The sequence below is a fragment of the Oncorhynchus tshawytscha genome, unplaced genomic scaffold (genome assembly GCF_018296145.1).
Source record: "Oncorhynchus tshawytscha isolate Ot180627B unplaced genomic scaffold, Otsh_v2.0 Un_contig_2415_pilon_pilon, whole genome shotgun sequence".
Lineage (NCBI taxonomy): Eukaryota > Metazoa > Chordata > Actinopteri > Salmoniformes > Salmonidae > Oncorhynchus > Oncorhynchus tshawytscha.
In genome coordinates, this window is record NW_024608889.1 from 76,281 (window position 1) to 88,695 (window position 12,415).

General features: G+C 44.0%; 2 protein-coding genes and 1 long non-coding RNA gene across 3 annotated transcripts; 2 read left to right on the forward strand and 1 right to left on the reverse strand.

Moving 5' to 3' along the window:
* Positions 1-913: 913 nt before the first annotated feature.
* On the forward strand, positions 914-3,570 carry LOC112226220 (zinc-binding protein A33; the record flags this gene model as incomplete). Its single annotated transcript, XM_024390588.2, is given in 6 exon segments — positions 914-1,603; positions 2,076-2,171; positions 2,255-2,488; positions 2,613-2,635; positions 2,739-2,857; positions 3,011-3,570. Coding segments are annotated over 6 exon segments (1,437 nt in total), but the record flags the coding sequence as incomplete, so codon positions are not given.
* A 21-nt stretch (positions 3,571-3,591) lies between these two features.
* On the reverse strand, positions 3,592-9,908 carry rrn3 (RRN3 homolog, RNA polymerase I transcription factor). The gene is given in 19 exon segments (XM_042313815.1): positions 3,592-4,459; positions 4,570-4,660; positions 4,806-4,881; positions 4,884-4,957; positions 5,098-5,206; positions 5,755-5,939; positions 6,028-6,032; positions 6,082-6,207; positions 6,318-6,448; positions 6,708-6,837; positions 6,941-7,036; positions 7,148-7,246; positions 8,344-8,413; positions 8,542-8,605; positions 9,044-9,103; positions 9,183-9,312; positions 9,410-9,499; positions 9,597-9,653; positions 9,779-9,908. Coding segments are annotated over 19 exon segments (1,842 nt in total). The 5' UTR covers positions 9,875-9,908; the 3' UTR covers positions 3,592-4,306.
* Positions 7,127-8,048, forward strand: LOC121843930. The gene is made up of 2 exons (XR_006081803.1): positions 7,127-7,358; positions 7,858-8,048. It is a non-coding gene; the product is annotated as an uncharacterized LOC121843930 (long non-coding RNA).
* Positions 9,909-12,415: the final 2,507 nt, after the last annotated feature.

Genomic DNA, 12,415 nt, shown 5'->3' on the forward strand with positions numbered 1-12,415 from the left:
GTTACTTTTTATTGTTACTTTTTATTTTAGTCTACTTGGTAAATATTTTCTTAACTCTTCTTGAACTGCACTGTTGGTTAAGAGCTTGTAAGTAAGCATTTCACGGTTGTATTCGGTGCATCTGACAAATCAAGTTGGATTTGATCTGATATTGACACCAAGCAACAATAACAAATATTTAAAATACCACACTGGAGCTGGAGGCAGATGGTTGATTTGTTTTTAAACAATATCCTGAAACCTTGAGTTTTCAAGGGAAACACAGGCTAGCTCCTCCAAACCCCTTTCTCCCCCTGTGAACCCCTCTTCATCCCCTTTCCTAATGTAAATGCAATGAAACTGCACAGGCTTTTGGGGAAGAAACTTGGTTTGCCATTGAGGTTGTGGAAGGGGAAGATTTGGCCTACAGAATACCTTTTGAAGCTTTGCTCTATATGAGCATTCATTGGTGTCAAAAGCACTGGCATATAATTATTGCTTTAGATTACACAGTTATCCCCATTGTAAGTTTTATTTGCAAATAATTAATATAGTGCAAGGTACAAACAGGTATAACAGTTGTATACAATAGGTCATGATGTGTATGGTGTTTACGTTACGCCTAAATTGTACCTGCCTTTGTTATAAACATGTAAATTCATATGTTTTAGGAACACAATGTAATGTGAGGCCAATTTTATTTATGATGATTTTACCAATAATTTTGGTTGATCATATTTTCATCCTGCTTCATGAGAGATATCTTGACAGTCGTCTTTCACTTTTCAGTCTTTTAAAGGCTTTTAAAGTTATTGATTGTGTATCTCTATCCACAACCTTTATCAATGTTGCTATTCAAAACATGTAACAGGTTCTAGGCTAAACCAGTTTGCAGCTATTCCACATGTGACCAATAGGGCTAGACTTCCTGTTTCTCATTGCTGTCTGTCACACAGAACTGTGTGTCTCTGGAGTCACACACAAACACAACTCAACAGACAGGAAAACAGCCTGCACTTTTAAGGTCTGGCATTACAACAAGAACAATGGAAGAATAGGCACTTTGAGTATCTGTTTTGAAAATCAAAAGGGAGGTGATTTCTGAAAGACAAAGTAAATAATCTCCACGTTTATATGTTTGACATGGGAATGTAGTATTATTTAAGCCAGAGGATATCTTCTTCACAGACTCCCGGTACCTGATCAGGTGAAGACATACATGTCATCCAGTGTGTGTCTCCCAGAGGAGGATCTCTCCTGTCCTGTGTGCTGTGACATCTTCAGGGACCCTGTCCTCCTACCATGTAGCCACAGCTTTTGTAAGACCTGCCTACAATGCTACTGGAACACCTCAGCCCACAGACAGTGCCCTGTCTGCAGGAGAAGAGCTTCCAAGCGCACCCCTCCCTCCAACCTGGCTCTGAAGAACCTCTGTGAAGCTTTGCAACAGAGCAGGATTCAGAGCTCAGTCGAGGGGAACCGTGTACTTTGTAGTCTACATGGAGAGAGACTCAGATTCTTCTGTCTGGTGGACAAGCAGCCTGTCTGTGTAGTGTGCCAAGCCTCGAAAATACACAAGAACCATGGCTGCATACCCACAGAGAAGGCAGCACAGGATTGCAAGGTGAGACTGAATAATAATTGAAATGATAATTGAAATCTCTAGTATGTATATGCATGAAATCCTTTAACTGTTTTCATAGTTAACGTTGCCATTTTCTCATGTAAGGAGCCTGTGGCCCCTGGCAGTAGAATGCTGTTAATCAGGTCTATCCTGACAGTATATGTGAGTGTACAGTATTAGCAGAGAAATTAGCAAAAATTCCAGTGTTATAAGCATTCCTATGGGATAAACTGATCTGCTTGTTATCCGTCAGTGAGTGGTGTTGATGGACATACAGTGTGTTTGCAGAGTAAAACATCTTTAAACATAATAAATTATCTCAGGTATTGAAAGGGTTATTTTAGTCAAGCGACACACCTGGCATTGAACCTATTGTTAATTTATTTCACATAATTAAATCTAGATGTTTAATCGAGTTACAGCTTGCTGCTTTCATAAGAAGCCTCATGTTAGAATACCCTCTGACTTCTAGGATGAGCTCAACGTAGCACTGAAAACCTTACAGCATACTCTGGACTCCCTCATTAGACTGAAGGGAACCTCTGAAGAGATGCTCGAGTCCATTAAGGTAATCTCCACAGATGTCATCTCAGTTTCCTTTTCATTAAAATGAACTCAAATCCATCAAGTTGTGCTCTAACTGCCCCTCAGAATCAGGCCCTGGAGACAGAGAGGCAGATAAAGGATCTGTTTGTGGAACTCCACCAGTTCCTGTATGAGGAAGAGGCAGCGAGGCTAGCTGCTCTGAAGGAGGAGGAAGAGGAGAAGATAGGGCTGATGAAGAGTATGGTGACAAAGGCTGCAGCAGGGATGTTATACCTCAAAGAGACTATAACAGTCATAACACAGGAGATGTCTGATGCTGATGACATGGCATTGCTCCAGGTTTGTACTGGCACAATTTACACATTACACACAAATTTTAAAAAAGCCAGAATAATTGTTTTTGAGGAGAGGATGGGATTATTTTTTTATTCAGCCACAATATTACACTTTCTTTGCTTTTCAGAATTGTAAAGCCACTATAGAGAGGTATGTTGAAATCCCCCACCTCTCTGTCGATCATTCTATTTTTTCCTCCCTCTCTCTGCTTTGGAATATTGAACAGGACAATTGTATTATCTTGTCATTTCAGAGCCCAGTGCACAGGGCAGGGCCCGGAGAGGATTTCAGGGGCGCTGATTGATGTGGCCAAGCACCTCTGTAACCTTAAGTACAGAGTCTGTAAGAAAATGCTTCTGCATGTTGAATATAGTAAGTCAATTTCAATGGTTAACAGAGATGAGGAGATAAGAGGTTAACTCCCACAGCATTTTAACCTGGCGGAGAGAAGCTAAAACAGTGGTGAGTGACCCAAACCCTTTTCCTGTCTCTAACCCAGTCTCTGGCCCATTTCCTCCTCTTCAGCTCCTGTGACCTTGGACCCAAACACAGCCCACCCCTGCCTCTTCTTGTCACATGAGCTCACGTCCCTTCAGTACACCAGCCAGCCCCACCGTCTCCCTGACAACCCTGAGCGCTTCCACATGAGTGCAGAGGTCCTGGGCATGACCGGGCTTTGCTCAGGAAGCCACTGCTGGGTAGTGGATACAGGATGTAACAACGACTGGATTCTGGGCGTGGCCTGTACGTCTGTCACCAGGAATGCGGAGGTCCAGGCCCGGCCGGAGAACGGGTTTTGGACCATGTGTCTGCGAGACAGGGAGTACAGAGCGATGACCTCACCCCCAACAGCCATGACAGTCACAGAGAAACTCAAGAGGGTCAGAGTGCAGCTGGACTGGGACAAGGGTCAAGTGTCTTTCTTTGACCCTGCTGATGACGATACACCCCTTTACTCTTTCTCACACAAGTTCACAGAGAAAGTGTTTCCGTATTTTTATACGCAAAGCAAACACCCTCTGAGAATCCTACCTGAGAGGATGTGTGTTACAGTGCAACAGAGTGGGACAGGACATCCCTGTACAGTAAATTAATTTCTGTCAACCACAAATAGTTTGACTTTTATTTACAGGGTTGTGTTTGTCAACTCTGTAATTGATACTCCATACATACAAGTACAAGTTTACAGATTTGTTTCCCTTTTCATCTACTGCAGGTGACCTTTCTTACAAGTATCTGTTCTGGTTAAGAATTTCAATAAGGGAACATGTTTACAATTTGTAAAATTATATAAATATGTGTTGTTCAGAACTTGACACAAATTGTAGATCAGACAACCAAAATCAATGAACCATTGAAAGTGTCAGATATTTTGTTTTTGTAAATACAGTTACCTTCGCTGAGAACACAAAATCTTTGATTTACCCATCCTAGATAAAACAAATACATCTTCTTTCCATAGTTGAGTTAAATTAACTTATTCACTATTAACCAGTTATAATATGTTAACTGCTTTAACATAGAACCATTATTATAAAATTAATAGCTCTAGCCACGCATTGTACACTGTGTTCATAATCTTTTGCATCCTGGAGTAGGTTCTTGATGGGGTGGTGATTGTAGATGGTTCCGACTGATACTTCTCGTCAGTGAGGATAGGGAAGGATGGACCCGTCCATTTTAAACCGGTCTATGGTAAGATCATTTAATATTCCATTTGAAAATTTTAAAGCTGGGTGTCTCTGTATGAAGGCGCTCAGGGTTGTGGAATAGTCCATTTTTCAGGGGGTTGTGGATGAGTCCATGTTAAATACAGGGGTGTCAGAAGGGTCTCTGTAGGAAGGAGATGGGCGGCGAGCCCACACTGCTGGGGCTGTGGAGGTGTGACTCATACGAGCCAGGGGTCATACCCATCACCCCCTTTGTCTCCGGCGTCTCCCCTCGCAGGAAGTCATCCTCATCTGCATCCGAGCACTGAGACAGAGAGAAAACAGCCAATCAAACCACAAAAACAACCAATAGGGAGACACACAGCATCCAATCATGTGTGTCCCTGAGAGAATACAAGACTGTCTGTGTTTTACCGGTCTGACTCTCTTGGTGGTGACGGTGTCCACCTCAGTGTCTGCTGGCTCCTCCCACACCTGGTAGAGGGGCTCGATGAGTTTACTTGACCTGGAGAGGAGAGAAGAAAAACATGATCAGAAATGGAAAATGAACTCTCTTCTTAGAGTTCAGGTTGTACTACTGCCATTTCCAACCAATTTCTCCTGTTTTGTGCCTACTGATATGTGGTCCCTGAGAAGGGTTCATGGGTTACCTCTTGAGCACGTAGGGGTCGAAGGGGAAGAAACTGTCCAGGGGGTTGGTGTTGGTGGACACACAGTCGCCCCCACGGAGCTGCGGACCACGGGGAGAACATGGCGGTTGTTCCTCTCGATGATGGTGTAGCAGAACACCAACTGGTACTTTCTGTGGATGGATGGATACACATCTGGGTCAAACAACCACTTCACATTTTTAGAAGCAGACAGAAACTAACACAGTGCTGTAGCAGAGGGTAATTGATGTGCGACTGGCTTAAAGGGTGGTTGGTCGGTGTACCACTGTACCTGGTGATGGCAGCAAACATGTTGGTGACGGCAGGCAGGCAGACCTTCAGAGGGTTGAGCTGACACATCACTATCCTCTCTAGGTTCAGACTCTGCAGGTACGCCAGCCCTGGGAGGGAAACAGACACACAGTTATATAATACTGGAAACTGGTAGAGAGCCCCCCCTTACAGACACACAGTTATATAATACTGGAAACTGGTAGAGAGCCCCCCTTACAGACACACAGTTATATAATACTGGAAACTGGTAGAGAGCCCCCCTTACAGACACACAGTTATATAATACTGGAAACTGGTAGAGAGCCCCCCCCCCTTACAGACACACAGTTATATAATACTGGAAACTGGTAGAGAGCCCCCCTTACAGACACACAGTTATATAATACTGGAAACTGGTAGAGAGCCCCCCTTACAGACACACAGTTATATAATACTGGAAACTGGTAGAGAGCCCCCCTTACAGACACACAGTTATATAATACTGGAAACTGGTAGAGAGCCCCCCCTTACAGACACACAGTTATATAATACTGGAAACTGGTAGAGAGCCCCCCCACAGAGATTGCCAGGCCAGTGAGATATATCAACTGATACAATAAAAAACAAAATTGTAAGTATCTGTGTATGTGTTTTACACGCATGTGTAATCCCCTACCTTTCTTCATGTTACCCTCCAGGATGCTCCTGTGTCTGAAGATGAGTGTGTAGAAGACAGCCTGGCAGGCGTTGTAGAAGGGCCCGTGTAGCGTGATGTCACAGTAGGCCCGGGAGCCGGAGTCCTGGCTGTCTATGTATAGGTGGAGCCAGGGGACCAGCAGGTCCAGACACGCACGCACCGTACTGCAGGACGGAGAACAGTCAGAGAATCTTAGTTAGGGAGTTAGGAGGGACCAGAGAGTATGCTGCGTAGAACCAACCACACCCCAACATGCTCTAAGGAGCCCTTTCTGATCAGCAAAAGTAGGGTGTGACTCACACAGACGGGCAGGAAGTTGGCACGGGCCAGGAAGCTACCCATGTAGCCAGCGGCAGATTGGCGCAGTACTGCCGGGTGAGACGGGCTCTGCAGTAACCTCCACAGGTGTTCCAGAAACGCCTCTGCCAGAGCCTGAGAGAGGGGTCAAACACACAGCCAATCAATCAAGTTACCCACTCAACTGTTCTATAAAATGCCACTACTCTAAAGCTGCACGGATGCACACTGTTGCGAGTACTGACCAGTCTGAAGCTGCAGAGGTAGAAGAGGGCGTATTGGACGTGACAGGAGGCATGTGTAGGTAGGATAAGTTTATCAAACACACACACCAGGTCCTTGTACAGATCCTTAGTCCGCTCCACATCCAGACAACCTGCCAGAGAGAGAGAGTAGAGGGGGAGAGAGATGGAGGGGTGGAAGGGGAGAGAGAGTAGAGGGGTAGAGAGAGTAGAGGGGAGAGAGATAGAGGGGTGGAAGGGGAGAGAGAGTAGAGCCAGAGAGAGTAGAGGGGGGGAGAGAGAGGGGTGAGAGAGGGGTGGAAGGAGAGGGGTGGAAGGGGAGAGAGAAAGGAAGCAGAGTAAGCACTGTCTTGTCATATGTCTAGTGAGTGTGTGTGAAGACCCTGTGCTCACCATTGACGTGGCACATGTCCTTGATGAAGGCCAGCAGCACAACCATGAGAGTGTCCAGTCTCTCAGCGACAGGGTGGACCATCACATTGGTCCCTGCCGGACTGGACTTCACTGAACAGACATCCTCATCCTGTGTGAGAGAGAGAGATGAGGGAAACGTCACACCACATCAGTCGCAAAATGGAGAACTATCACACCAGTGACTGTTGTATGTAGCAGATCTAGTCAGTCACCATGTCAAAGAGGCCCTCCTCCTCCTGCTCTCCTTTCAACTCCTGCTGCACAGTGTTCTCCTCCACCTCCTCTATCTCTCCCCGGGGAGCACTCACCTGGAACACAACACACCGTGTTAGCACACAAAAAACACCTATTTCTCAGTGAAGAACTGGAAAGCCAAAACACACACACACACGAGCAACTGTGGCTTAACACACACTTACGTCCAGTTTGAGCATCCTACTGATGATGAGTTCCAGGACGTCTCGTCGTAGAGAGGGGATGTACACCGCCACCCGCAGAAGGTTATGGACATAACACTCCTGGGGAGAGTGAAAGACAACCATACTGTACAACAACCTGACAGAAGGTTATGGACATAACAGTCCTGGGGAGAGTGAAAGACAACCATACTGTACAACAACCTGACAGAAGGTTATGGACATAACAGTCCTGGGGAGAGTGAAAGACAACCATACTGTACAACAACCTGACAGAAGGTTATGGACATAACAGTCCTGGGGAGAGTGAAAGACAACCAGAGTACAACACCTGTCAGAAGGTTTGGTCATATGTCTGGGGAGAGTGAAAGACAACCCCTGTACAACAACCTGACAGAAGGTTATGGCACAAACAGTCCTGGGGAGATGAAAGACAACCATACTGTACAACAACCATGAGAAAGTGTACAACAACCTGACAGAAGGTTATGGACATAACAGTCCTGGGGGAGTGAAAGACAACCATACTGGTACCCTGACAGAATGGTTATGGACAACAACAGTCCTGGGGAGAGAGAGAAAGACAACCATACTGTACAACAACCTGACAGAAGGTTATGGACATAAAGTCCTGGAGAACTATCACACCAGTGACTGTTCTAGTCAGACTAACAGTCCTGGGGAGAGTCAGACAACCTGTCAACCTGAAGAAGGTTATGGACATAACAGTCCTGGGGAGAGTGAAAGACAACCATACTGTACAACAACCTGACAGAAGGTTATGGACATAACAGTCCTGGGGAGAGTGAAAGACAACCATACTGTACAACAACCTGACAGAAGGTTATGGACATAACAGTCCTGGGGAGAGTGAAAGACAACCATACTGTACAACAACCTGACAGAAGGTTATTTCATAACAGTCCTAACTGAAAGACAAAACATACACACAACCTGACAGAAGGTTATGGACATAACTCCTGGCTTAACTGAAAGACAACACATACGTCCAGTTTGAGCATCCTACTGATGAAGAGTTAGGACATAACAGTCCTGGGGAGAGTGAAAGACAACCATACTGTACAACAACCTGACAGAAGGTTATGGACATAACACTCCTGGGAAGAGTGAAAGACAACCATACTGTACAACAATCTGACAATAAAAAAAAAACATTACCTACCGCAGCCACTGCTTACCAGGGTTCTGGAAGATTTCTGCACAAAAGGAAAGTTGTCAATCAGAATGGGCATCAGGAAACAGCTGGTGCTGAAATGAGAAGGACAAAAAAATATGTTTGTTACCAGTTTGCATTGGGGGTCAACAATTCCCAAGGTCAGACATGGGTCTGAAAATGATCCAGCAACATGTTGTAGGATTGTCTTATGGCTACATACGATGGGACATATCTGCCAATCAGCTGCAGGGCCTGGTGACACTGGTCAAAACTTCTTGGAAGGTCTTCAAATCAAGAAAGAAGAGAAAGGGTTAAAACTGTGCAGAAATGAAAAAGTATTTGCCGTTTTGAACTAACATCCAACGTTGAACAAGTTGGATCTGTGAACTGGTTGTAAAACTAAGATTTATGAGGAGGTCTGTCAGCCTGACTAATCAGTAACCATAAGGGGTGGGACTCCTGCAGTGAAAGTCCTCAGTGCTAGAGTCTCCGTGCATTATCTTATCTACACCTCACCTGCCCTCTTATCATCCTCACTCTTCAAGGACTTTAGAGGTGTGCCTAGTTTCCCTAAAAGGACGAGTGGAGCAGCCTTTTACCAACTGCAGTCTCAGGTCACTATGAATTTACTGCAGTGTGTATTTCAATGAAACATTTCAGGGACTGTCTGTTGAACAACCTTGGTTTCCCATCGCAAACAGTAATGAAACAGTAACACCTACTTTCATCGTCATCATCCGAGTCAGAGATGTCCACTCCTCCCTCACAGATCTTCACTCTCTCTGGAAAGGAAGGAAAAACAACACGTCTTCAAAGTAGCCATATTGAGTTATCAGAATGTCCAGACAGACAGGAACTCACTGGGTTTGAAGTTGGAGACCACCATCTTGAGGCAGGCCCGGAGGTAGACCGTCTGGGCAGATACCAGGTTACTGAGGAAGGACAGATACTCCTCCACTACGGCAGGGCTTCGGCCCAGCCACGGCAGCCTCTGGTTCAGAGACACAAGGGATAGAATATAGCATTAGAAAACTGTTCCTGGCCTGGGCAGTACTGTCCATCTCTTGATTCAAGTGTTCCATCCTCACCAGAGCCACATAGATCAGCTGCTCATGGTCTTTGCTGAGTTGTGTCACACAATTCCGGAACTCCTGCAGCCAGTTGATGATTTGGGCATCCTGTCAAAAAAGGAAGACATTCTATTATCATTAAGACCTCTGGAAATGTCCTTGTTACACTGTACATGTAGCAAAACTGCTAGTTGTGCTCATTTACCTTGATATCTGGATCTGCCAGTTGATGTTTCAACAACTCATAGTCACTGGTGTCTCCCTTGAAAAACAACCAACCAGCAGCAAATATTGTCATATGTATACCAGGTTATAACTACATTCCAGAGTGAATCACATAAGTGACTAAGGCATCCATGTTTGGTGTCACTGGATTGGAAATCTCACCTGTTTGAATTTCGCTAACGTGGCAACAACATTGCCCCCAAACCGCACCGTTTTCAAGGGGGGAGTGTTCATGAAATCTCTCCCCTCAATCTCCATGCTTTACACACACGCGCTGGGGAGGGAATGATGGCAACAATAGACAGAGTGGTAAGCAAGTATTGTGAACCATAAAGCGTGACAACACAATACAGTTAGCTTATATACAGCTTGCTATAAATGTGCTAGCTACTATTAGTTTGATGGTAATGCGTTTACAGAAACGTATTTGAAAGGCTTCAGTCTTACAAATAAAATGAAATAGTGTTCAGATAGCTACAATTCTATTTGCAACGCAAAATGCTGTTTCGATCTTGATACGATGAAACGTGCCTTCTCCATGCCGCTAACTTCACAACAGGAAGACAAAATGGTGACCGATTTTATTTACGGAAATGAATGGTAGATTCTTCTTCCTGTACTAGCGCCGTGGTCTTCTATGGTGCATTACTGCAACCTACCGTGGCGGAGCAATAGGCATATTTGATAGAACAGTTCCATCAGAACATGTCACCTTTGCCATCGCTGCCTATCTGGATTGAGCGTTATCAATCCGACTCTAACTGCACTCTAAATTTATGGGGAGGGATTAGAACATTGGACACGGCATTTGGGCTCCCGAGTGGCGCAGCTGTCTAAGGCGTCACTACAGTCCCTGGTTCGAATCCAGGCTGAATCACATCCGGCCGTGATTTGGAGTCCCATAGGGCGGTGCACAATTAGCCCAGCGTAGTCTGGGGTAGGCCCTCATTGTAAAGTAAGAATTTGTTCTTAACTGACTTGCCTAGTTAAATAAATGCTACATAAAATTGCAGGGAATGTTTTTTCAAGCAGTAGTGAATAATTGACAGCGCTTACCTCAATTCAAGACGTGGTGAAATCATGAACATTCATGATGTACTTGTCCTGCTCTGAGTGTCTCTCTTTTAGCAGTTCATCCAGCAGGCTCCCCACATGGCGCATGGCTTCAACCTGGGCATGTAGCCTGGTCTCATACACCAGACATAACATAGTAAACGTAAATTAGGAACTATCAAAGTATAATTATATGTTTTATTTGGTATGGTTACATAAGACAGATGGTTATTATTATGGTTATGAAATTAGTGTGTTGGTGGGGTGGATGGGTAGGCATATAACACAAATGTCTACCAACCCAAAGGTTGTGAGTGCAAATCTCATCAGGGATAACTTGAGCATTTTAGCTAATTAGCACATTTTCAACTACTTACTACTTTTTAGCTAATCAACTGCTTAGCATGTTAGCTAACCCTTACCCTAACCTTAACTCTTTTAGCGAACCCTTCCCTAACCATAAGGTTAGCCACCTAGCTAGAATTTGTAACATATACTGCGTTTTGCAAATTCGTAACATATAGTGTGTTTTGAAAATTAACAAATAAACATATAACATAACATGGACATCCACAAATGAATACATACCATATTAAACATATCATACTACATGGATTGTCTGGATTTACATACAGAATATTACGAAATGCACTGAGACCAAGTTGGGGCATGAGACCAAACAAGATGCTGGCTGAGCAGAAGCAGCAGTAACAGTGATTGGTGCACAATTGGCCCAGCGTCGTCCAGGTTTGGTCGGTGTAGGCCATCATTGTAAATAAGAATTTGTTCTTAAACTGACTTGCCTAGTTAAATTTAAAAAAATAGATCTACAATGCAACGCATTGGCTTTAGGCACATTTATTCCACTGATTTACCAGATATCTACTCAATACTCTGTCGCTATATCTCAACACTACTCATCCACTCAAAGCCCATCACATCCACTCAGACATACCTGTACACGTATTACATTTCGGTCATTGAAAATGTTGTGCCCATTAGGCACAAACTGGTTGAATAATTTCAACAACAAAAAATGAAATGTGATGACTTTGAATCAACAGTGTTCAACCAGTTTGTGTCCAGTGCAGTGGCGATTTTAGCATGTAAATCTTGGTGGGGCAAACTAAACATTATTATTTTTTAGATCCATCCCAGCAAAGCCACTACACAACACAACAATAAACAATACATTAATTGCACTATAACGGTTACAAATGGTTCCCACAAACTGTTAGGGCCTACATAAAGCTGTCCCAACAGCAGTCCCAACACCTTACCACTGCTACACCTGGCTATCAGTGGAGCCTTGTCTGGCAGCGAAACAGTTAATTCAGCCTAATTTACTGCCTTTTAAAAACAACATAGCTGATATGGCTAACTTGCTTAAACAAATGTGGTTTCTACTGACAATTTAGATGTACAAACTATGGCATTTAGATGTACAAACTATGGCATTTAGATGTACAAACTATGGCATTTAGATGTACAAACTATGGCATTTAGATGTACAAACTATGGCATTTAGATGTACAAACTATGGCATTTAGATGTACAAACTATGGCATTTAGATGTACAAACTATGGCATTTAGATGTACAAACTATGGCATTTAGATGTACAAACTATGGCATAAGTGGATGACGAGCGAATAAGAGGCAATCTGTAATTCAATGAAGACATTAATTAACGAGGTAGGATGGACGTAGACAATATAACTATTTGCTCAGCACTTTTGAAATGTAC